Here is a 22,379-nt window from a genome sequence, read left to right on the forward strand (position 1 = left end):
CTACGCCGGCACCGTAGTAATGGTGGTCGTATACGAGGTGGCGGTCATGGTACACAGCCGCTCGCACTCGAGCTGGGCGTTCTCGAAGACCTGCCGCTGGCACGCGGCATGGGCGCGGGGCAGACTGGGACACGAGGCCATGCCGAACGAGATAATGTCGGAGACGCACGAGTAGTAGTCGCCGCCCTCGCACAGGTTGCTCAGCACCGAGGTGGCGATCGTCGCCGTCTGCGTGACGGTCACCGACTTCTCGGTGGTGCTGGAGCCGGCGCAAAAGGTGAAGTCGTAGCCCGCATAGTTGGTGGTGGTGGAGGACTCGCAGGCAATGACGTCGCCCCAGAAGTCGGTCGAGGTGAAGGGGTAAGGGTTGTTGTTCTTGGTGGTGGGGGGCGCGGTGGTGGAGGTGCTGGAGGGGAGGGCCGTGTAGCCGCAGAGACCCGCGGAGCCGCTGAGGGTCGGCAGGTACCCGTCGTAGCCCGGGCACACACAGTTCGTGTCGGAGCTGCCGGAGTCCGGGTCTTGGTGCGGGGTGCAGCCTAGGGTTGGGAAGCTGTTGGCTCCGGTGGTCGTGGCGGTCGTGGTGCTGGGCTGTCCGGCTGTGGCCGTGGGCCCCGTCGTGGTTGTCGCTGCCCCGGGAGCGGCCGTGGCCGTTCCGTACGCGCTGTAGATGGACCATGCGGCGTCCCAGTCTGCGGTGTAGATGTCGTCGTTGTAGTCGTCCCACGGCTCGACGCCTCCGAGGAGCACTGGGGCGGCCGAGTAGATGTCCGATGTTGTGGTGGCGGTGGTGTCGCAGCCGACCACATCTGTTATTATTAGTCGGTGAAGCTATGATATAGATAACAGTATTTGGCTTACCCTTGCACGAGGTAGAGCAGGAGCTCGTAGAGGCCTGGGTCACGCAGGCCACGTTGCAGGAGCTGTAGGTCGAGGTCTCGCATTCCTCGTCCTCGTCGCCAGGAGTGCCGGTGGGTACAGGTTTCGGTCTGTTGGGATCGTTGCCATTCTTGTTCGGTGCTGCAGATTGTCGGTTAGTCGTGCGAATATAGCATCATACAAAGCTTTGAACAAACAATTTCACGTACATTTACCTCCTCCGCAGTTAGTCCAGCAATGCTCACAAACATTGAAGATGGCGTTCAAGCCGCCCAAAATCCCCTGGTGGCAGCTCTCACCACACACGGCCCTGTTGGTACATTTGGGCTTGGGTTCGCCACGGTGGTGCGTGACGTGGTGCGTGCCTCCGGGGGGGATAATAATGCCGACAGCTGTGGTTGTGGATGAAGTCATCGTCTTTGTGGGCTCGGTTGTTGAAGTGGGCACGTCTGATGGGACGGTCGTGCCGGGCCAGGGAGGGGGGTAGAAGGGCACCACGGTGCTTGAGTAGATGCTTCCATTGTAGGTCATTGCCGGCCAAGTGATGTTGAATGCGGTCTGGATGATGCTGGGCTCTGGCGTGATAACGGTGGAAGTTGTGCCGTTGCCGATCGGGACGTTATAGAAGGGCACGATAGACGTCACCACTTCTGGAATGGTGATTGTGGAAGTGGTCGTGGACATAATATATGAGGTGGTTGTGCTGATGGTCCCGTTGTATGTAAAGGTAAACGGCACCTGATATCCAACACCGATCTCTGTTGTCAGGGTCGGATAGACAAAAGTCGTGGCCGAAGACAAAGTGGTGGGCGGCAGCACGTAGGTGCACGGGGGATAGCACTGGACAATAGTGTCATTGTCTGGCTCGGTCCAGATAATGGGGTCAATGTAGACAATGCCCGAATCGTTGCCGTTGGACCCGATGTCTGAGCCGCCGGTGGAGAGTGCCAGCCACGCCGCAATCTCGCTGGTGAAGCCGTTGCGCGTCGTGTCGTTGAACATCAGCGGAGCGAGGCTGCCGTCTGGGCTTACAATCTGCTCGTTACCCTTGGTAAACAGGTTGTAGATGTACAGTCCATCGGCGTAGTTGGTCTCGACAAGGGCCAGCTGGCAGGTCTCCGTGTCGATGCAGCCCTCATCATAGTCTTGGAAGAAGGAATAGAATCCGGCCGAGTAGATTAGCACATCGGTCGAATTGATCACCCGCAAAGCCCAGGCCCCTCTGCAGGAAGAGTCGTCTTCGTCGCAGTTGTCAAACGTCGGATCCGAGGCAAAGTTACCCACCCCGGCCGTGTATGGCCCTGTGGCGTCGGGGGAGGGCTGGTAGTAGGGCGTCTCGGTCTGCATGTGGCCCAAGTAGACGTTGGCCGCATTGGCCAGCTGGTACTGGTACATCTGCGCGTGCTCACTGGCAGTGCCATATAGCCAGGTTGGGCCCTGGGATTCGATCAAGAACCCACGACCCACGTACACGGAAACATCAGTCTGTACATTCAACGGGATTCCGGCGGTGCTCTCGGATGCAGCCGCGTTCAACTTGCTGTCGAGATCGTGATCAGCCACCCAGCCCCAGACATTCTCAAAATAGCCGGAAGCCGACGAGGTGACGTGCATCAGGAGAGCAGCTCCCATGCAGTCCTTGCTCACTCCGGCCCCGGTGGGGCAGTTATCCAATCCAAGGTCGCTGGCAGTGGTACCTCCGACGCGGAAGTGGCTATCCCACATGGCAGCGCTACCCTGGGTGCTTTCGTGGACGTTCCACTCCACCAAGACAGCACCAGCAGTAGGACCCTTGACCGTGAAAAGCATATCCGTGATCTCGATGACACCCTCATCACCTTCCTCACCGACCTGGACCATGACCTTGGGGTTCTCCTCGTCCTCGAAAGCAGACCCCGTGCCCATGATCTGACTCCATCCAGATCCAATGATCTTACTTCCAACCGGCACCTTGACGGTGTCTTCCACAAGATATACACCAGCAGGGAAGTACACCACGGATCCCACATTGCTCGCCAAGAGACTGTTGATCGCAGCAGTTTGATCACCGGTTCCATCATTGGAGATTCCATTGCTCGTCGCGACGACCGGGGTCTCGCTCTCATACTGCGGCTTGGCCCGGCGATAGTAAGCCCCCGAGCTATCGAGAAGAACGTCCGGTTTCTCTGGCGCGGGATCAAGGAAGCCGGTCTGCTTGCCGCCGGAGCCATCAGGCAGGTAGCGGTAGCCCATGGACCAGGAGTTGAAGTACAAGGCGTCCGTGGACCCTTCGAGGATGGTGTCGCCTCCGCTGATCATGACCACCGCAGCGGAGTTCTCGACCAGCAGATTGTCCAGCACGATATGCGGCTGCCAGCCATCCTTCTGTGCCACGGTAATGCCGTACGGCACGCCGTTGAAGTGAGAGTCAACGACCGAGATCGACCCGGTTCCCTGATCGCCTGTCCCCGAGTACTCGGTAGCATCGATGGCGATATAGCACGACAACACGTAGATGTTCTTCCAGTTGATTCCCCAGTTCCAGACGGACTTGATCGCCGTCAGGCAGGAGGTAAACTGCAGGTTGATGGCGGTGAATTGCTGCGAGCCCGCGAGGAATCCGATGTTTCTGAATAGATTCTCCTGTCAACAGCCAGCTCTGGATTCGGGGCATGGGGAAAGCAAAGACTTGTGCAGCACACTCACCCTCCCGTAAATGTCAAATCCGAGACCATTCCTCCACTGCCATTCTCCATGTAGATACCCACAGCCGTGGCAGCCTGGCCATCAGCGGAAACGGCCATCTTGAAGTCACAGTTCGTGATACTGGTCGCCTGGCCGACCTGCCAGTGCACACCGGCCGGCACGTAAGTCTGGTTGTTGTCGGTGTTGGTCCAGTTCATGCTGGTCATGTCGAAGACAAAGTTGCGGATCTGGCGGTAGAAATTGCTCTGGTTAATGTACCACTCCGAGCCGTTTCCACCGGGAACGTAGAAGTCCGAGTCAAACAGGGCGATTCCCGTGAAGTTCTCTGATCCCTGGATGACCGGCTTGCTGTTCGGGTTACCGACGAACTGGGTGTAGTAGTACTGCACGATCGGCGTGCTGATGAGATATGTGCCCGCCGGGAAGTAGACCACAGCTCCCAGCGTGGAGGAGGAGCCACAGTCCTCGCCGCAGCGCAGGGTGGAATCATCGGAGGCGCTGAAGGAGGCGACCGCGCGGTTGATGGCCGCCGTGTCGTCGGTGACGCCGTCTCCGACTGCTCCAAAGTCCATGACATTGCGGAAGAACTGGTACCCCGACGGGGCAAAGGGAGAGGAGCCGTCGGATCCGAGACTTGATAGCCAGTAGTCGTCAGTCGAGCGACGAGCGTGGTGCATCTTCGCATCGGCCGTGGCGTTGAGCGGCGTGAGGACCGGACCAGTCATTGATCCTTGGTCCGGCGCACTTCCGAAGAAGTTGTTGACATTGTCTCGCATGTATGCGGGCGGCGGCTGTTGCATTGGATTAGTCTCACGTTTTTCTTTCTTGCAGTAATAGCAGGCAACCTACTTGAGGTGATCCGGGAGGCAAGGGCGGGCCGGTTCCCACTGGCTGGCGCGGAATCGAGACGGTCGTCGCAGGCCCTCCTCCCATTGTGAAAGCCTGACTAGAGGCAGGCAGATGCGACGACTGTTGTCGCTCGTGGCGCTGGTGGAAGTGCCCATGGCTATTATGCGTATGCGCAGAGGCCGACGTAATACATTGCGCTCCGAGCCACAGCAGGCCCAAACTGTGAAACGACACCATGGTGCCTGTGCGGAAGTGAATCACAGTGACTACCCATGATGATCGAGGGGAAAGGTGTCAATAAATGCGACAACGAAGATGGTGGTTCTTGGTTCGTCCCCCTGTGCGATACAAGTCAGGGGGAGAGGATCCGAATAGTTCTGAACTGTGCTTCCTGAATACAAGCCTTGAGAGGCTGTATCCGATGAGATTCAGAAACACTCGGCTGCTGCAGAAACTAAGTGAGGAGGATTTGTTAGTGGAAAGAGTGGATCAAAAGCAATCACACAGGGAATCCTTCTTCGGACATGGCCTCATTTGGGAAAGGTTAGGTGACAGTGGGGGGGCACTCTGGCCCAACTCATTTCCCTTATCAGAGCCGCATCGAACCCTGAAGGGCATCCAGACGAGCGGTCCCTGCATGACTCGGACCAAATCAGACCATGTGGAAGTCCCTGGCCCACTTTTGATTGCAATAAAGGGACAATTTGGGGGCCAAAGAAATGGTTCTGGCATAGCGTATTGCACGGGGTGGAGACCGGCTAAATCTTTAGGGCCGGAACGCCTCGGACATAAGCCGATGTATACAACAGTGCCTGCAGGATGAGGCTATTCAAAGCCAATCCTGCCATGAGAAAAATCAAATCAATTGCTAGCTCAGGGGCAGGATATTCAGGGCACTAGCATGGGGTCCATGAGATTTCGCTCCTGTGTAATGTCAAAAAAAAGGGGGGGGGGGGGGAACGCTGCGGTACCTGATAGAGATACACGGTCGACGATAAACTAGTCAAATAGAATACGATTACCCCAGCTGCTTGTGAATCTCATCATACTGCATAGTCCGAATACATGCCCTCAGGATGGTGCGGCTGCGTCAAGTCTTCTCTCCTGCGTTTCTCATCGCGGCGCTTGCCGCCAGTTCCTGGTGGCAGCCCGCGGTCGCTGCGGACGGCGATCTCGCGAAGCTCAGCAAACTGTTCAAATATAGTACGGATCCGGGCGCAGCTGATGTGGGAGGTCTGCCCTCCGACACGGACCTGCAGACTCTCTTGACCGATGCGCTCACGCTCGCCAACGCCGGGGTGGCCGCTGCGACGGACGCCCTCGCCGGCAAGGCGGAGGCAGAGCGACTGATGAACTCCCTGTTCATGTCCCCCAGCGAGTCGGACCTCCAAACCATTCAGAAGCGCTTCAATGGGGTGGTGACCTATCTCACCAGTGGCGGGAAGATCAACAACGGCGCTCAGAAGACGAAGCCGTTTCTGCTGTACGGCGACGGGTGGCGCATCCGGCAGGATATGAAGAGCGAGCTGCGCAACGCCGACGGAGAGACCATCCCCAAGGCCGATGGATCGGGCAACGTGCTCATTGAGGATGATTCGCTGATGGTGCAGAAGCAGCAGCAGGCGAAAACCATCGCAGAGAAGGACGCCGTTGCGCAGGGCAAGTCCGCGAGCGAGGCCGAGGACCAGTATCCCTACTGGAGCGACTCAATCCAGTCCTACACCTTCGACAAGAAATGGGGGGATTCACCCACCGTCGGCGTCTTTGACTCAGGTTCCTCGGCCATTGCCTTCACCCTCATGGATACCGACAAGGCGCTCATCAACCTCGGTCCCAAGGCCCTACGAGGCGGCCGCCTGCACGCGGTTGACGTGACCGCCGTCGCCAACAGTTTGTTTGAGGACCACACGCCTCCCACCGGAAGCACCATTACCTCGATCGCCGAGGTAGCCCCCCAAGCCACCGCCATATTCCACGAGCTGTTCCACCTGGTCTGGGGCGACAGTCTCATGTACCCCTCCGTTGGGGAGGAGTACCAGTTTCAACGGATGACGGGCTACGAGAGCCGAGGCAGTGGGAAGAAAGCGTTCACCAAGAGATACGCCATGCGTAACCCGCAGAGCTATGCCTATGCTGCGTATGTGCTCCACTCCCAGTCCATGGAGATTCATGCTGACATGAAGAATGAATAGGATCGCCTACGATTACACGCAAAATGTGCAGTACAAGATTTCCAACAAGAAGTCGGCCCCTGTTGAGTTCTTCACGGGTTTTGCTTCCTACGAGAAGAGCTAGGGTGGAGTGTGTTTTGGGGAACTTTGGTAAAGTGTATGATTATTCTGGGGAGCTTGCTCGGATGGTAGATAGTGTTTAGTCGAATGATAAGGTCGCTTCGACCCTCAATACTCCGTGTCGCCACAGAAAGGAATCTTTGCCTTGTGCTGCTGTACCTCCTCCTCGTTTAACAAGGCATACCACCGCCGGTAATAATCGCATGGATTGCCCAGTGGTGACCACAATCCCATCGCCGTGATCCTCTGCTCCTCCCACAAAACTAGCCCGTATGGCAGATAGGCTCGCAGGGCCATGTACTTGCCGCGACCAGCCAGGGGATTATGCATCATACTGCGCCAGAACTGAAACCCGAGGGGCTCCGCATCTAGATCTCGCCACTCGCGTCCGGGAGCTCGTACACCGTAATCTCGTACCGGTCGGAAAACGTAGCCTGGCGGCCAGGGACGGCATTCATCCTCAGGGGGAGGCGAGGAGGGCGCCGCAGCCTGGGCTATCTCAGTCGCTAGTGCTTTCTCCCCTTCCTCGTCTATGTTGCCTTTCAGCTGGAGAGCTCCTTGGTCCGGCTCGGTTGCAGGGCTCAGCCCATCCGCTTCTTGTGCCAAAGCGCTGGCATAGGGCGCAGGGGCACACGCCCATCCGAACCGGAAATGTGCCGGGATATCCGGGAGCACCAGATTGGTGCTTGTGTCGGATGCAGCCGCAGCGTGGCGGCTCAAGAAGTCAATGACTGTCAAGACCTGGTAAATACCCGAGGAGGGAATGGGGTATTCAAAGGGGGTGACTGTCGCCAAGCGGTCGAGGTCGGCGGGGCTCCACTCTAGCAGTCCTTGGCGGCCCGCAAGCTGGAGGCACTGATACCACAGATGCCGCCAAAACGCGAGAATCGTGCGCTGCTCCTCCGTCCACGTGGGCTGCCGGAATGTCGGGCAATATTGGCGTCGTGAGAGCTGTGGACGGGAGAGACAGTGCTGGAGACAAGTGTCAAGACACCAATGCGCGAGCAAATGGACCTGGTGTGCGAGCCGCACGAAATCCCGGACGACGTCCGCGGTGGCGACCACTGGCGGCCAGGGCTCGAATTTCTCCGTCAGGTAATCCATCGCGTCGAAATAGTCCCGGCACGAGCTGGTTCCGGCGCGCAGCGACAGCACCGCCCGCATGAGAATTCGCGATTGCAATGGGACGGTGGCCTCGAGCACGGCCTCGGCAATCTCCAGCGCCCGAGCCTGGAAGAGTGCGGCAAAGCGTGCAGAGGTGTTGACGAGGCTCCACAGGGTGGAGATATCCGGAGATTGCTCCAGTATCTTCAGTAGTATTTCATTGGGTAGGCAGTCTAAGCCTGATGGTTTTGAAGGAGAGGACATGATTGCTAAGTTGGTGAGGGAAAGAAAGGAGGCGCAAGTGAGCGTTAATTGTTTATTTTATCTCGACGCTATCTAGGCGATGGTTGAAGGATTGTGGGGACTTCGGCCAGTCAAATGCGGTTGGGTTTAAGCTTTGCCCAAGAAGGCCAAGCCGCGTGGAGGCGTTGAAGAAATGATCTTGACTATCTCCACCGACTATCGATTTTTTGATGATTTTCAGGGTTAAGGGTTCATTCCATGACTCCTTCAGTGACTCCTTCAGGGTTTGTCAATTCCAAATTGCCTCGTGCCGGTCCGGGCGGTGAGCATCGCTCTTCCTTCCTATTCCAGCCCTAGTCCATCCCACTTCCTTTAGATCCTGCTAATCAATCAAGTCAGTACATCCTTCACCAATCAAGCGATCGCAAACTGAGACATTTCAGCCTCAAGGGATTCTGTATAGATAACGCGCCTGTGCCAAGACCGGCGGCGTTGGAGGCCGTTTACTCCTGCAGAGTCCGACAGAGCCTTTCCCTCCTCGCAATGGGACCATGAGCTCTTGGCGCGAGTACCAGGCGAGAGGCTTCCATTTCCAAACCATGATTGAGGCTTCCTCCGAGCACTATATAAGCCGGATGGCTTCCTCATCTCATTGACTCTCCTCGTCACCATCCTCACCATTCCAAAGATCCAACAAGATGCAGCTTCCTACTCTCCTCCTTACCCTCCTGAGCGCCACCGCCGTCATGGCCCTCCCCTCGGCGGAGACCAGCAACGCAGACCTTGCCGCCCGCGGTGACAGCGGGTGCTACCCTGTGTACGCACACTTCTATCCGGCCTGGCAGCTCCTATGCCTTGTACTGACTTGCCTTGTTATAGTTCTGACCCCGATTGCGGTATCTCCACCTCTTACTGCCGCTGTGCCAATGGTAAGTCTCAATTGCTTGAATGAGTGGGAGTTCTTTGCTAATCAAGAAAAAGGATGGTACTACCTCTTCAACTCGGACGAGGGTGGCTGCAACCCTCCCTGGGGCATCGTGGCCACTGATATCAGCGGCCTGCCTGGCTGGAACTGTTAAGAGCTCGATTCTTGAAAGGCCGGGCATGTTGACTTGGAACTGAAAAGTCCGGCTTTGAGCATTAGGTCGAGATTCGGGAGAGTTTGTGTTGGGAATGTCTTGATTTGCTTGTATCGATCGGCGACCGATGACGTTTATGTTGTTATACCAGCGTTGGCCTACACATCGAAGGCCACCTTGCATGATACACCTTAATGAGGAGTTGCCCGTAATCCTAGGGCAGCTTTATGCTACTTGCAAAATGAAATGGACTATACAAAGCACTCAACATGTAATTCAAACCCATACGATAATAGTCAGCCGTATTTAAGCTACCTAGTCAACACCCCGACTTAGCCATAAGCCTTTTCTCAGTCGCTGCTTAAATTAGTAAGTAATACTGAAATAGAAAGTGTCAGGGCTAGAACAGGCCCTCAGCACGGATATCATTGATGCACGCCTGTCGCGCCTCGAGGACTTGACCCCCCCCCCCCCCCCCCGGAACGGTACATGTATTTCTACCGAGAGATCGATATAGATGTTCATCCACCCGTCAAACCGTGCGTGGTTGATCATCGCTAGACATGCTTGCTGTCTTTTGTTTTCTACTGCTTGACTTTGTCTATCGCGAGTACTTCCCTGCCAAGAACTAGGCTTCCATGCGGAGCTCGGGACGAATGCATCTATAGACCATGTAACTAGATTCAGTGCACCGTAGCCCAGCCAAGCTGGCACGACAACGAGCTAAGCATCAGGCGGTTTATTGTAACAAGAACTTCACAACCATCGCCATGACACTAGTATAATCTGATCAATAACTCCCTAATCCCAGGTTTTCAAATAATTCGTTTATCCCATTCTCCAGAACCCCTACCGGACGAGGAGAACGAGTAGCGCAGGAACTTGACAAGCAGTGCAAGTCGCATTACAATAGTAAGCTTATTTATTTATGAATAATGTCTTGTACATGAAACTAATCAAGACCAGGTTCAAGACCAGGCCACCAACAATGAGAAAGGAATGGCTGGAAATCCCATAGCTTACTGAGCATTTACCAGATCATACACCCTCAACCTTCTGCTCCTGTTCAAAATTTCCAGGGACTGCCGCTCCCGGGATAACGAAGTCTCGCTCGAGCATGGCAGACCAACCAAAGGCCACGGCAATTGTCAGAGCAATCATCTCTTCCAGCACAGACATGCACAACGAGAGTGTGAGACTGCTGTCGGTAGGGTTGCTACTGAGGGACGACTGGAAGATCTCATAATGGCCCAGATCGGCGATCGCCGCAAAGATCAGACGCACGGTATAAAAGGGAGCAGACAGAGCGATTCCGATGAACAGCTTTTTCTGGAATCTTTTCAGGGTGCCTTTTGTCTCATTGAACAGCCAAGCAGTGGCCGCCAGGATGGCGGCAAAGACGATGAGAAAGATGATCATGGCTGCCTTGAGGAGTGCATTGATGCTGCCGGACTTTTCTGTCTTATCCACTCCCACGATCGCGATGATGAGGGCGATCAATGATATAAGGGACAAGGATTGCAGGGGTTTGGGAGGGATTCGGTATTCCACATCACTAGAAAACGCCCAACTGTTAGCATGTCTGCCAATCCGAGCGGAATCTGGAGTCTCTGACTCACATTTGTTGCAACAGTCCCATATACATCAGGGACTGTGGCGCGATACCGATTAAATTGCATACTGTTGCTGCAGTTCTTAGATTGGTCGAAGTGAAACTGAGCTGGGCCAATGTGCATATGCTGCCGACCACACGGAGCAAAGATAGGATGACAGCGAATCGCCAGGTATGACCACCGGCTCTCCATCCTGTTCGTTTCCAGATGTAGATGGAACACGCGAGAAGAAATGGGAACACGATCAACTGAAGGATTGAAATGCCTTCGGAATAGGTTACGTGTGCCATTGCCGCAGCGATTGTGATTTAGGTAGAAAAGAGACGAGGAATCAATTGGGATGCAGGACCTAGAGAGATTGTTTTATACCACCTGCACAACAGGCTTCTAGTCCTATTTATATACTGCCGGGTGCTTTTCTTCCACACCTGGGTGCCTCATCTTCGTCATGGGCGTTTCCTGCCCGTCAATCTTGCGCATCAAATGTAGTAAGATTGTCCCTGTTAACGAACAACTCTCTTGAAAGAGACTAGTCGTAGCCCAAACCAGCCGCTCCAGACAAACTATTCCGTTCTTTTTTTTGGTTTCAGCTCTGGGGATATGGAGTTGACATTAGTGAGTATTAGTACAACCGAGCGCGCTAATCTCAATCCAGTAGCCGGCTCGGAGCTTGAGGGCTGCAATTTGTCTTCGGCATGACACAAGCGTTAGATCGGAATTCCCAGATCCATCATGTACCTAGTAATGTAGTAAATCGTTCTTGGCCACGTAATCGATGAAAATAGTGCAGAACGACGGGGCTAGTAGTCAGGGCCCATATCCCCTCGTAGCCAATCACACCATGCAATACTGCCAAAACGCGGTCGGAGACGAGGATGGTGATTCTCGCTAAAACATAGCCGGGTACTAGGTAGCCAGTGGAGTGCCTGTTTTCGATGAGGACATATATATGATACTGTTCCACTCGCTTGAAGCCATTTGATGGATGCCTCCCTCTGTGTTCGGCCTCCCGCTTGGTAGATATTGCTTGTTCCAAGCTAGCTACCTATAACAGGCTAGGCTAGAGTGGGAGCCCCATCCTTCTCAGCCCTTGGTTGCAGGTTGATGAATGAAAATTGATGGATTAGAAGTAAAGCATTGCCAGATGGTGACTCCCTACTACCCTACCAGTAGTCCCCTTACCGCCTCAAAAGTCAAAGTAGCAGTTCCAGTCCGAGTTGGTTACCTGGGATGGTTTAGTGTGCGAGGCTTAGTATTCTGCGGGGTAGTTGTTCATATCCACCGTGGACACTTTGGTTGGTCGCCGTCCATGACTTTTGGCCCCCATGTGGGACCAACTGGCAAGCACTTGCGACTTCTTGTGGGGCGGATCTGATCCAGCCATGTATTATAACAGCAACAGTCCTCCTCTCGTGATGCATCCGAAAGCCACTTCAAGGTTCTGCGAACTTGTTTCCCTTTTTGGAATGACAGCACCATGGCCGGAGTATACAGAGGCAAAATCAGTATGGGTTGTACCTTGTGCCGAAAGCGACGGCTGCGAGTAAGTGGGCACGTTCCAGACATTAAACATTGACAAAATAGCCAACAGTATGCAGTGCGACCGACGTGAGCCATCATGTTCACAGTGCCTGCGAGTGAATCAAGAATGTTTTGGGTATCGAGATCCCGGGACCTTGAGGATCTATGATCAGAGCGCGGAAGTTGCGTCCAAGGCTCAGGCCCGTGGTGGTCCCATCCAACAGTCGCCTGCGGGAGAGTCGCCGTCTACATTGTCTCTAAACTATTCGCTCATCTCCGACGACCAGCGAGCCATGTCTTATATCATCCCATACTATGTTGGCACGGACCAGCATCGGGGCTTACTTTCGTTTCTGCCAAGCCTGTTGCAGAATGACCCCTCTCCTGCCTTGAAAGCCTCCGCCAAGGCTATAGGTCTGTTAGGCATGACGAGGATGCCACATGCGGAACAGCGAGCCAGGAAAGAACACATCATTGCCTTGCGTGCTACAAATAGTGCTTTAAGAGATCCGACAACAGCAACGTCGGATTCCACCCTGGGCGCCGTGTTGTTGCTGGGCTTGTATGAGGTGACACGCCCCATTATAAGCTGCAATCCTTTCGTCCAAGCAACATACACTGATCAATTCTTTTCAGCTGATTACATCACGACCCACGGAAATGGACAGTGGCTGGAGGGACCATGCTCAAGGAGCAGCCAAGCTCCTAGAACTGCGAGGTGAAGAGCAGTTGAACTCTCCTGTAGGGCTGGAGTTATTCACTGTTGTGCGCTTTCAGAATGTGAGTAACTCCCTCTATGGAAAGTTCATACTACTTGTTTAATGCAATATTGGCAGGTAATCAGCAGTGTCTTCTTCAGACTGGGGTCCGGGATTCACAATTCACCCACGATTGCAGCGCTGTCTCAAGTCGCGAGATCCAAACGAACTGAACATGCCCGGCCGATTGAAACCCTCTACAACATGCTCATCGAGCTGAACGATATAGCAACCGAAGTTGATGAGGCGCACTTCCAGAGTGACCTCGAGAAGCAACAGTTGTTGATTGAAAAATCTCTTACCCTTGACGCGCGTCTACTGACGTGGACAACGTCGTTGAGTCCAGCGTGGTCTTATCAAGTTATCGATGACCCGCGCTCCCATTTGCCCAAATCCACCTATCCGCCGATCTATGATAACCGATATCATCTTTACCACGGGGTCTCCATCGCCACAATGTGGAATAACTATCGGCAGACGCGCATCGTTCTCAACGAGATGATTAGGATGATGGCCCTGCGCCGGTGGCGGTTGCAGAATCTTCCACAGTATCAACAAATCATATATCAGTGTACTGGCATTGTTGAGCACATGGCAGGTGAGATCTGTGACAGTATTCCATATTATTTCATCTCCGGCGAAGTAGGCTTTGGAAGCATATACCGGGCGCTGTGGCCGCTGTTCATCGCAGGCCGATGCACAGCAGCAGAATCTCCGGCGAAAGAATGGGCGACGCAAGTTCTCGACCTCATTGGAAACATCACGGGTATTCAGCAGGCGATCGGCATGGCGCAGCTACTCAAGCAGGAGAAGCCAGCCAGCGTGATTCCGGGAGGGGATCTGGTCACCGAGTCAATCTTCAACCAGGTAGCCAGGTTATCTCTGGGTAATGACTAAGAAACTAGTCTGGAATGTATACGCTGAAGGTGAACGATTGATATGAAGAACAGTCCTGATCAGCTCTAGCTGGGATACGTAGCGACAAAGCATTACTGCTCCAATCGGTCTCGCCACACCGTCCGTAGAACACAGCGGGACACATGGTTTCGGCAAGTAGCAGAATCAAAGCAATGGCTTGTTGCAAGGGAGACACCTGTACAGCAAGCCAGAGAACTTGCTCATTGGGCATAGTTGAAGGTTGTTTTTTTTGGACTAGAACATTGCCAAGGCAAAGTGTTCATAATTCAACTGTTTCTAACGCATAATTGTAAATCTATGCATCGCATTTGCCTGATTAGTTTCCTTCCTTCGACGGGGTAAGCAATGGGAACCATGCTGGCAAGCATGAGTGATCCCGCCAGTTTTACAGCTGGATGCTTGGCAAGACAAAAAAGCCAAACTACCCCATTCGCAATCAAGGTTTATCATTGATCTGCTTGCTACAAGTTCTACCTTAGACAGAAGCACAAAGTGAAAAAAACATACAACAGAAGGGATTCGCTGGTGGTCACCCACCCAACTACTAACCTCCCGGCGTGTGGCTTAAGTACGGCTGAGCGGACGGGAAGCCCTGTTTTCCACACCCTGTGGTCGTATGTGCTAGTCTTTCCACACTAGAGTCTTATATCCATCAAACAGAAGCAGTATTTTCTCTTTTTATGTGCATCGCTGCTGCAATCAATATCTCTTGCATTGCAGTGTGGCTGGAAGAATCCATATCCCGATCCCTGGTGAAGAATGTTTCCGCGACTTCCCGCATTCTAATCCGTAGACTTCAAGGCCACCGCTGGGATCTCAATCGCGAGCGTGGCTGCTTATCATCACTCATCACGCAAGATCTATCGTACTTCCCAGCTCATCATAAAAGACTCAGACGGTGCTCCACAAAGTAATTCGCCGCAATGGGTTCCCCCAGGCCAACATCGTCAACAAATTCCTTCAATGGGAAGCTCACTCTATTGAGTACCGTATCGATCCAGTACCACCCATATTTAGCGGGGATTTTAAGATTCGAAGGTTGCTCGAAGAGCAACTGCGTGAAGTAGTGAATGCCGGAGCCGACAAGAGGGATGGGCGAGAGGTAGGCGGCGAGAGGATCGCATGAGGCAGTAAGCGGGTAGAACGTGACTCCGTCGGCCGTGGTGGGTGCTGGCGCAAGATATAGGTCTGTCTGCACCATGTGAAGAGCATCGGTGGCGCCACTGTCATCGTTGATGCTTGGGTCTACCATTAAGAAGATAAATGGCCCGGTGATCTTGTTCTGTTGCAGGCCAATGATTGGTTGCGCGACGGTGTCTGCAGCAAGCCGGAAGCATCGAAGTCAGATATGAGTCTTGTGAAAGGTCTATTTGGAAACTCGTCATGATGGCATTACATACCCAGTATAGAAAGATTGGTGCCCGGCGTCTCAAGAACCTTCCCCGCATAGTTGACTACCAGAATATTCTGGGATTGATAGATAAAACCTGGAGGGGTTTGAGCCCACGCTAGGCATGGTGAAAGAAGAAAGATATGGGCAAAAGAAGATAACGGCATCGTCAAAGTAACTAGCACCCAGATCCTGACAGGGATGCATGAGGAAAATGAGATCGACCAGAGGCCAACAGGGGGAAGTCTGGGTTGTTCTTGTGACTCGTGATCCTAAGTGATCGGAGATAGACTTAGGGCTAGTTTAGGTCATGCTGACCCCAAAACGTCCTCAGCCGTTTTCACACTAGAAAGAGGCAGGTCGGTACTGCGAAAAGACCTCTGAATGCAATTGGGCCTGGGAAGTATTCTCAGGATGATCTTAGAATTTGTGTCCGATTGTGCCGAGCTTGTGCGATTGATCCATTGTTGTCGAACAAAACGCGAAGCATTTACCATATTCTTGCAGGCAACCGGAGTAGCCACGTTTCGCCACATCGGGTGAAGATCAGCATGACTCCAGCCCACTAGCTACAGCCACAACCATTAGTCGTCTCGTAATATATTACCAGGTTGCGTATAAAATCTTCATGTCGCAGTCAGTTCGCTGTCCTTACCTGTTTAAAGGACAACACTATTCTCCCTCAGCACTTATTCCCGAGGACTCAAGAGTCTCTGTGTACAAGAGAGTCCTCTGATTAAGTGCTATACCAATCTTTCCCATCACAATAGTATCCATCCTCATTACATTCAAATTTGCCTATGGAAAAGCTCCCACCTAGCATAGAGGCGTTCCTGGGCCGCCTCCTTGCCAACAAGAAGGGTCGCGATGCCAAACTCTTGACGCGCTGCTGCGCTGCACTCCAGGCTCTCGAGCCGACCATTGAGATCACATCCCCGATAGGCCCCTCGCACTCGCCTCTCTCTCTGGAGCACACCCCCCTCGCAGGAAACCGATTTCCGCCGCTTTCCTGGTCGTTGCCCCCGAGCGTGGAGAGAACCTTAGTGGACAGCTACGTGTTGATCGTGGAAGATCCCGATGCACCCCTTCCTTTCCCGGTGGTGCATGGGCTTTACTACGGCATCCCCGCTGGCACCTTCGAAGTGGGAGCAGAAGACTTCATTGTGGCCGACGGCGGTACCGACAATAGGCTTGAGGGACTGTTCCGGTACGGGAGGAACTGGCACAACAACGTGTGGAGTGGGCCACGTCCGGTGTTGGAGCACGGGGAGCATCGATATTTCTTCCAGTTAATCGCCTTGAAGGCTGCGGTGCGAGTGAAAGGGCACTCGGTCACGAAGAAGCAGCTGATGGGGGAGCTGAGTGTGGAGAATGTTCTCGGCTGGGGGGAATGGGTGGGGACATTTGAGCGAACTCGGTGATCGGTGATTGATAAAGAGCCAACTATGATATTTTTGGGGGGGTTAGAGTTACCTTAGACAAAGTGTAGTCTTTAACAGAGGTCGGGTTCGTTAGTATTGTGAGTCGTGGAAGAAATGGCGGAGAGTGTCAGAAACGGAGACAGAAAATCTGATACATTCGAGTCAAAACTCGAATTGTATAGTATTGTACGCTATGCGTAAGATGACGGTTGGACCCTATGCCATCAATACAATACTGTTACAGTACAAGCCACAAGATCTTTAGCTTTGCGGCATTCATTCCCGAGCTTGTGAACCTGTCAAATGAAGCGTTAAGTCACTTTCACACATATGGGTACCTAGTAGCGGTGTACCAACTGGAACTATTGAACCCATCGGCCCCCACTAAGATGATTTGATCATCAGTATTTCGAGAAGCTCCCCGATCATACATCGCATGCATGCACATTCAATATGCCCTATCGGCTGCTATCGACCCACAACTGCAATCTTCTCTGACGAGATCTGGGTGTATGTATGTACCCGTACTTCCGCGGAGTTTGTCTAGCCCTGTACTTATGCTACCCCACCTTTATCTAAACAGAAACCCCTGCATATCTGCATGAGCAAAGCATCTTTGTGTTGATGATGAGCTGGATGGTCAATTTCAAGACCTCTTGAGTCGGAAATGATGACTCCTGTAGGTCGGGAATGTAGAGGATATGAAGGTGAATTTTAGAACGAGAGTAAGAGTATTATCTTTAACAGCTTGTTAGGTATCTCCCAAATTATTCCCATGTTTACACGTGCGAGAGAGAAAATCATGCGGCCTCCACATCTACCACGTTTTCAGTTCGTCCCGCAAGTAACTGAGCGAGTTGGCTCACGTCGTCCACCGCCTCTAGGCTCAAGACTAACCGCTCAATTGCATCAGCCCGTTCAGGGCTGATCACCCTGTGCGTCAACCTTCGCCATTTCGCCAGAATCTCCTCGTTGGAGAGGGGGACAAGATTTCCCCGCGGGGCCGCCACCAGCTCAGTGAGGACCTGCGTCTCACCATTGCCGTCGTTGGTCTCCAATCGAATCCGCTGCTGCCACGCGGACTTCACATCGCCATCCCAGTCCGCATTGTGCACGCAATGAATCTTGCCCATCAGCTCCCACACATCCTCCCGCTTCAGCTGCGCCGCGGAGAACTGTGCCGGTTGCACCTCCCCTTCCAGCAGCTGCATCGCCGCCGCATACGCGCAGCTCATCTGGGCCCCCGTCGCCGTCAACGGCCGCTGAGGCGCCCACCCGCCCTTCTTGAAAGCGATCCCGGACATCTCCACCGTAATCCGCCGGATCTTGCTCACGTCCCGCAGCAGCTCCGGAGGGTACTTCTTCTGCAGCGTCACAACGCAATCAATCGTCCCATGCGTCGCCGCCATTGAGGCATACGGCTTGACCAGGATCTGGTCCATCTCCCAGCTCATCCCCAGTCCACGCACCACCGCGTCCGGCTGGTACGCCGGCTCCCGCCCGTTCCCCTGGCTGAACGTGCTCAGAAATCCTCCATAGGGCCGGTCGAGTACATCCTTGATGCCCGCGTAGCCGCTCCGCGCCAGCAGCGCCGCGAAGAGCCCGTTGCGCGCTGCGAACCCGTGCTGCATGCGCTTGACGGTGCTCTCGTACTGTGCCGCCATCAGCCCGCCGGCCTGCGTGCAGGCGATGCCCACGGCATCCTCGACAGAGTCAACACTCGCCCCAAACAACTTACTCACCGCGGCCGCCGCGGCGCCCGGGCCGAAAATCGCGCCCGAGTGCCAGCCGCGCGAGAGCACGTCGCCGCCGTAGACGCCCAGCCCGATGCGGGGGCCGATCTCGTAGCCCACGATTGCGGCGAGAAGGAAGGCGGCTCCGTCACGGGGGATGGGGGCCGCATTCCCGCCGTGGTTGGGTCGGTGCTCGAGGGCCGCCAACAGAGTTGGGAGGATGATGGAGCTGGAGTGGATCGGGGCAGAGCGGTGGTAGTCGTCCAGTTCGAAACCTTGAATGAAGGTGCTATTGAGAAGGGCCGCGGCTAGTGGACCGATTTTCTATGTGCAATTATTGTTAGCCGATAGCTCAAGTGTCAGCTTGGTATTTTCGAAGAGAGCATGTGATTCACCGTGTCCCAGCCGAAGACGCTGCAGCTCCCTCCCGCCGAGGGTCACGGCATCTCCGCGGTTGAAGCGGCGGTGGAGGTAGCAGCGGTGCTGAAGGCCCGCCACCTGCGCGCGGAGCGGGATGTGCGGGCGGTGCGTATCCGCACGCAGGGGCCCGCGATGACCATCATCAATAAGGAGGGCCCCCTACGCAACCCGGCCGACCGCGATCATTGTCTCCAGTATATGGTGGCTGTGGTCTTGCTCAAAGGCGCCGTTATCGAGACGGCGGACTATCTGGACGGTTCACCCTGGGCAGTTGACGAGCGAGTGGATGCGCTCCGGGCGAAGATGACCGTCGTGGAGGATCCAAAGTTCACGGCGGACTACTACGATCCAAAGGTGCGCACCGGGGCCAATGCAATCACGGTGGAGCTCGAGGATGGTACAGTTCTTGATGAGGTAGTAGTGGAGTATCCAGTCGGGCATCCGCGGAGACCAGACACCCTGGACAAGGTGCTGGAGAAGTTTCGTGTCAATATGAGAACGGCGTTCGATGAGGAAGAGATTGAGAAAATCGTGCGCAGTGTTGAGGAGGATGAGCTCGCGATCGATGGTTTCGTCAGGCTGTTTGTAAGGTAGAATTCGAAGATGCAGGGTATCATGCACTAGTCATAAAATAACACTAATTGAAATCGATCGGCCCGTTTCCATTACTGGATACGATCCGCAGTCACTTAGGGCTGAGTGTCCCATATAAGGGGGGGACTAGCCCGCGCTTTGCCCTCCCCTCCCAGTTCCTGGTCCCTCTCTGTCTATTTACGGCTGTCGGATCACTTTTTTCGTCCTTTTCTTGTCGTTCACATGCCTCCTCTTTCCCTGAAACAGATCTCTGTTCAAAAGGATGGGGAAGGCAATGATGGCCGGTTTGACCCTGCTGACCCGCGCACCTGGCCGAGCAAATGGAAATGGATCAATATCCTGCTCATTTCGATGCAAGGCACGCTCTCCCCGATCGCGTCCACAATTCTCGTGATGGGAACCACACAACTCATGTCGGATTTCTCGCTGACCAACACATACGTCGCCGCTCTACCTATCGGTCTTTACGTGCTTGGTCTAGGCATCGGACCGCTCTTCGTGGCACCCTGCTCGGAGGTTTACGGACGTCGAGTGGCCTACGTTGTAAGTTTCTGTATCTTCACCGTGCTCAATGTCGGGTGCGCCTTATCGCCAAACATCGGGGCCTTGATCGTCCTCCGTCTGTTGTCTGGCATGGCTGGATCGGCCGGTCCCAGTCTTGGGGGCAGCAGTGTCGGCGACATGTTCCGGCCGGAGGAACGAGGAAAAGCGCAAGCTGTGTACTCTTTGGGCCCAACTTTCGGACCGGTCCTGGGCGGAGTGATGGGCGGGTTCATCGTACACGGCACTGGGGGCTGGCGGTGGCTGCTGTGGGTGATGGCCATTGCTTCGGGGGTTACGAGTGTGGCGGCCATCTTCCTGCAGCGCGAGACGTACCGGCCCTTCTTACTGCGGCAGAAGCAAGGCCTTGAGGGTGCCGTCACCCATCCTCGAGCACATATCGAGCTGTTGAAGGTTTTACGCGTCGCTTTGACTCGGCCCGTTCGCCTTCTCTTCACCTCGCCGATCTGCACATTTATGAGTCTTTACCTTTCCCTGTATGGACACCGTTTTCCCCCCCATTTTTTTCAGACATCTCAAACCGCTTGATACTGTTTCTAACCCTGTTCTATCACTGAGTATAGGATTTACGGAATCCTCTACCTCCACCTCATAACCATCCCACTCCTCTACGGCCCCGTCCCCATCCCTCCGCTCTTCTCCTACCGCTGGACCGGCGGCACGACCGGGCTCGCCTTCCTCGGCGCGGGAATCGGTTCCCTCTTCGGCACCGCCGTCTGCGCCCGCTTCCTGAACCGCTCCTACGCCCGCGCTGCGCGCCACCACGCCGGCAAATTTGGCCAGCCCGAGGTCGCGATTGCCCCAATCCGAATGCCTGAGTTCCGGCTGCCCTTCCTCCAAGCCGGAATGGTCATCGTCCCCGCGGGACTGATCATCTTCGGGTGGAGCGCGGAGAAGCAGACGCACTGGGTGGTGCCCCTGGTCGGGGCCTGCGTGCTGGGGATGGGGATGCTGATGGGCTACGTCGCCATCCACGCCTACCTGGTCGATGCGTTCGAGCAGTACGCGGCGAGCGCGCTGGCGGCGGCGGTGATCACTCGATGCGTGCTGACCTGTGTCTTGACAGTGGTCGGATCGGAGTTGTATCGGCGGCTGGGGTATGCTTGGTAAGTTTTTATTTGATTTGTCGATTCCGGGCTCCAATCTCTTTCACCGGCAGTTGGCCGGTCGGTTCTAATTGTTCTGTCCTGAATAGGGGATCGATGCTCCTAGCATTCATTTGCATCGCGATGATCCCGATTCCATTTTTCTTGGAACGGTATGGGCCGCAGTTGCGCGCGAGGACGATTCGACTTTAGAAACAAGCGGAAAGATGACGAAGATTGGCCCGAATCCCGGGCGGAAGAGTTGGACAGAGTTGATGTAAAATGCGGTCAAGTTGAGGGATTTGGAGCCTGGTATTACGTGATTGGCAACATGCATGAGTCATTGAGTTCCGGAGATAGTCTGTCGCAAGCATATGGTCAAAAATGAAAATTGAAAGAAAATTAAGATGTGTTTGATTGGTATCTGTGTGTCCGACCGAAGCGCATAGAGCCTTATGGTCGAGATCGGGGATGTACCGGTTAGTCGATAGCTCCTCGGATATATATCTCAACCACGACGGGAGATTTGGTGTCAACGACCTAACATAACATAATATCTGGAACCCGTTGTGATAGGAGTGAACTACGAGCGAAGGTCCAAGTTATTCAACTGGAAGGGCTTTCGTATAGTGAAGGATTTTTATGTCCTTTTCAAGGTTCCCTTCCCCTTTCTTGGAAGGAGCGTGCGAAGTATTCTTATGGTGCTTTTGAACAATCTAGCTTAAATACAGTATGAAACAAGCACATACGACCACAGGGTGTGGAAAACAGGGCTTCCCGTCCGCTCAGCCGTACTTAAGCCACACGCCGGGAGGTTAGTAGTTGGGTGGGTGACCACCAGCGAATCCCTTCTGTTGTATGTTTTTTGTTGTTCTGGTCCAAGCTTCACCTCTCCCTTTCCATCAACTGTGCAAGACAACTAGTAAATGTGTCACTTCTTGTATGCGTAGTAGTCCTTCTACATTGACCAAACCAAAATCATCCACCCAAAATCAGAGACGCCCGGAAACATATCATACCTCAGAACCTGCAGGTAGCAATGAGAGCGATTCTAAGAAATGGCATCATAGTGGTCATTGTACACTTCAAATCCCAGTAACATGTCTAGCACCTATTCTAGTACGAACAGTAATTTTATCTTGTCCAGTCCATTCACTCGTGTCGTTCTGATATCCACTAGCCACACTGATGAAACCCTTATCCTTTCGTGACCCCGGTTCTTCCCCTCGAATATTGCT

General features: G+C 54.1%; 10 protein-coding genes across 10 annotated transcripts; 5 read left to right on the forward strand and 5 right to left on the reverse strand.

The window, feature by feature from the left end:
* Positions 1-4,647, reverse strand: ASPACDRAFT_53758 (glycoside hydrolase family 55 protein; the record flags this gene model as incomplete). Its single annotated transcript, XM_020202793.1, has 6 exons — positions 1-550; positions 659-806; positions 859-1,017; positions 1,086-3,484; positions 3,562-4,352; positions 4,411-4,647. 6 exons carry the CDS (start codon positions 4,645-4,647, stop codon positions 1-3), a joined length of 4,284 nt encoding a protein of 1,427 aa, XP_020053943.1.
* Positions 4,648-5,486: 839 nt separating this feature from the next.
* On the forward strand, positions 5,487-6,705 carry ASPACDRAFT_45696 (uncharacterized protein; the record flags this gene model as incomplete). Its single annotated transcript, XM_020201656.1, has 2 exons — positions 5,487-6,547; positions 6,603-6,705. The coding sequence occupies 2 exons, from the start codon at positions 5,487-5,489 to the stop codon at positions 6,703-6,705; spliced, it is 1,164 nt and encodes a 387-aa protein (XP_020053944.1).
* A 104-nt stretch (positions 6,706-6,809) lies between these two features.
* Positions 6,810-8,069, reverse strand: ASPACDRAFT_62598 (uncharacterized protein; the record flags this gene model as incomplete). Its single annotated transcript, XM_020203799.1, has 1 exon — positions 6,810-8,069. The coding sequence occupies one exon, from the start codon at positions 8,067-8,069 to the stop codon at positions 6,810-6,812; it is 1,260 nt and encodes a 419-aa protein (XP_020053945.1).
* Positions 8,070-8,746: 677 nt separating this feature from the next.
* On the forward strand, positions 8,747-9,127 carry ASPACDRAFT_45698 (uncharacterized protein; the record flags this gene model as incomplete). Its single annotated transcript, XM_020201657.1, has 3 exons — positions 8,747-8,865; positions 8,928-8,977; positions 9,030-9,127. 3 exons carry the CDS (start codon positions 8,747-8,749, stop codon positions 9,125-9,127), a joined length of 267 nt encoding a protein of 88 aa, XP_020053946.1.
* A 1,038-nt stretch (positions 9,128-10,165) lies between these two features.
* Positions 10,166-11,030, reverse strand: ASPACDRAFT_45699 (uncharacterized protein; the record flags this gene model as incomplete). Its single annotated transcript, XM_020201658.1, has 2 exons — positions 10,166-10,682; positions 10,747-11,030. 2 exons carry the CDS (start codon positions 11,028-11,030, stop codon positions 10,166-10,168), a joined length of 801 nt encoding a protein of 266 aa, XP_020053947.1.
* Positions 11,031-12,332: 1,302 nt separating this feature from the next.
* ASPACDRAFT_45700 (Zn(II)2Cys6 transcription factor) lies at positions 12,333-13,916 on the forward strand (the record flags this gene model as incomplete). The annotated part of the gene is made up of 3 exons (XM_020201659.1): positions 12,333-12,830; positions 12,898-13,041; positions 13,098-13,916. The coding sequence occupies 3 exons, from the start codon at positions 12,333-12,335 to the stop codon at positions 13,914-13,916; spliced, it is 1,461 nt and encodes a 486-aa protein (XP_020053948.1).
* Positions 13,917-14,817: 901 nt separating this feature from the next.
* On the reverse strand, positions 14,818-15,189 carry ASPACDRAFT_45701 (YbhB/YbcL family Raf kinase inhibitor-like protein; the record flags this gene model as incomplete). The annotated part of the gene is made up of 1 exon (XM_020201660.1): positions 14,818-15,189. The coding sequence occupies one exon, from the start codon at positions 15,187-15,189 to the stop codon at positions 14,818-14,820; it is 372 nt and encodes a 123-aa protein (XP_020053949.1).
* A 938-nt stretch (positions 15,190-16,127) lies between these two features.
* ASPACDRAFT_1858362 (YbhB/YbcL family Raf kinase inhibitor-like protein) lies at positions 16,128-16,748 on the forward strand (the record flags this gene model as incomplete). The annotated part of the gene is made up of 1 exon (XM_020197602.1): positions 16,128-16,748. The coding sequence occupies one exon, from the start codon at positions 16,128-16,130 to the stop codon at positions 16,746-16,748; it is 621 nt and encodes a 206-aa protein (XP_020053950.1).
* Positions 16,749-17,548: 800 nt separating this feature from the next.
* On the reverse strand, positions 17,549-19,041 carry ASPACDRAFT_53759 (MmgE/PrpD family protein; the record flags this gene model as incomplete). The annotated part of the gene is made up of 2 exons (XM_020202794.1): positions 17,549-18,805; positions 19,021-19,041. The coding sequence occupies 2 exons, from the start codon at positions 19,039-19,041 to the stop codon at positions 17,549-17,551; spliced, it is 1,278 nt and encodes a 425-aa protein (XP_020053951.1).
* A 676-nt stretch (positions 19,042-19,717) lies between these two features.
* Positions 19,718-21,520, forward strand: ASPACDRAFT_1890201 (MFS transporter; the record flags this gene model as incomplete). Its single annotated transcript, XM_020198565.1, has 3 exons — positions 19,718-20,532; positions 20,620-21,162; positions 21,252-21,520. 3 exons carry the CDS (start codon positions 19,718-19,720, stop codon positions 21,352-21,354), a joined length of 1,461 nt encoding a protein of 486 aa, XP_020053952.1. The 3' UTR covers positions 21,355-21,520.
* Positions 21,521-22,379: the final 859 nt, after the last annotated feature.

The sequence above is a fragment of the Aspergillus aculeatus genome (assembly GCF_001890905.1).
Source record: "Aspergillus aculeatus ATCC 16872 unplaced genomic scaffold ASPACscaffold_13, whole genome shotgun sequence".
Classification (NCBI taxonomy): domain Eukaryota; kingdom Fungi; phylum Ascomycota; class Eurotiomycetes; order Eurotiales; family Aspergillaceae; genus Aspergillus; species Aspergillus aculeatus.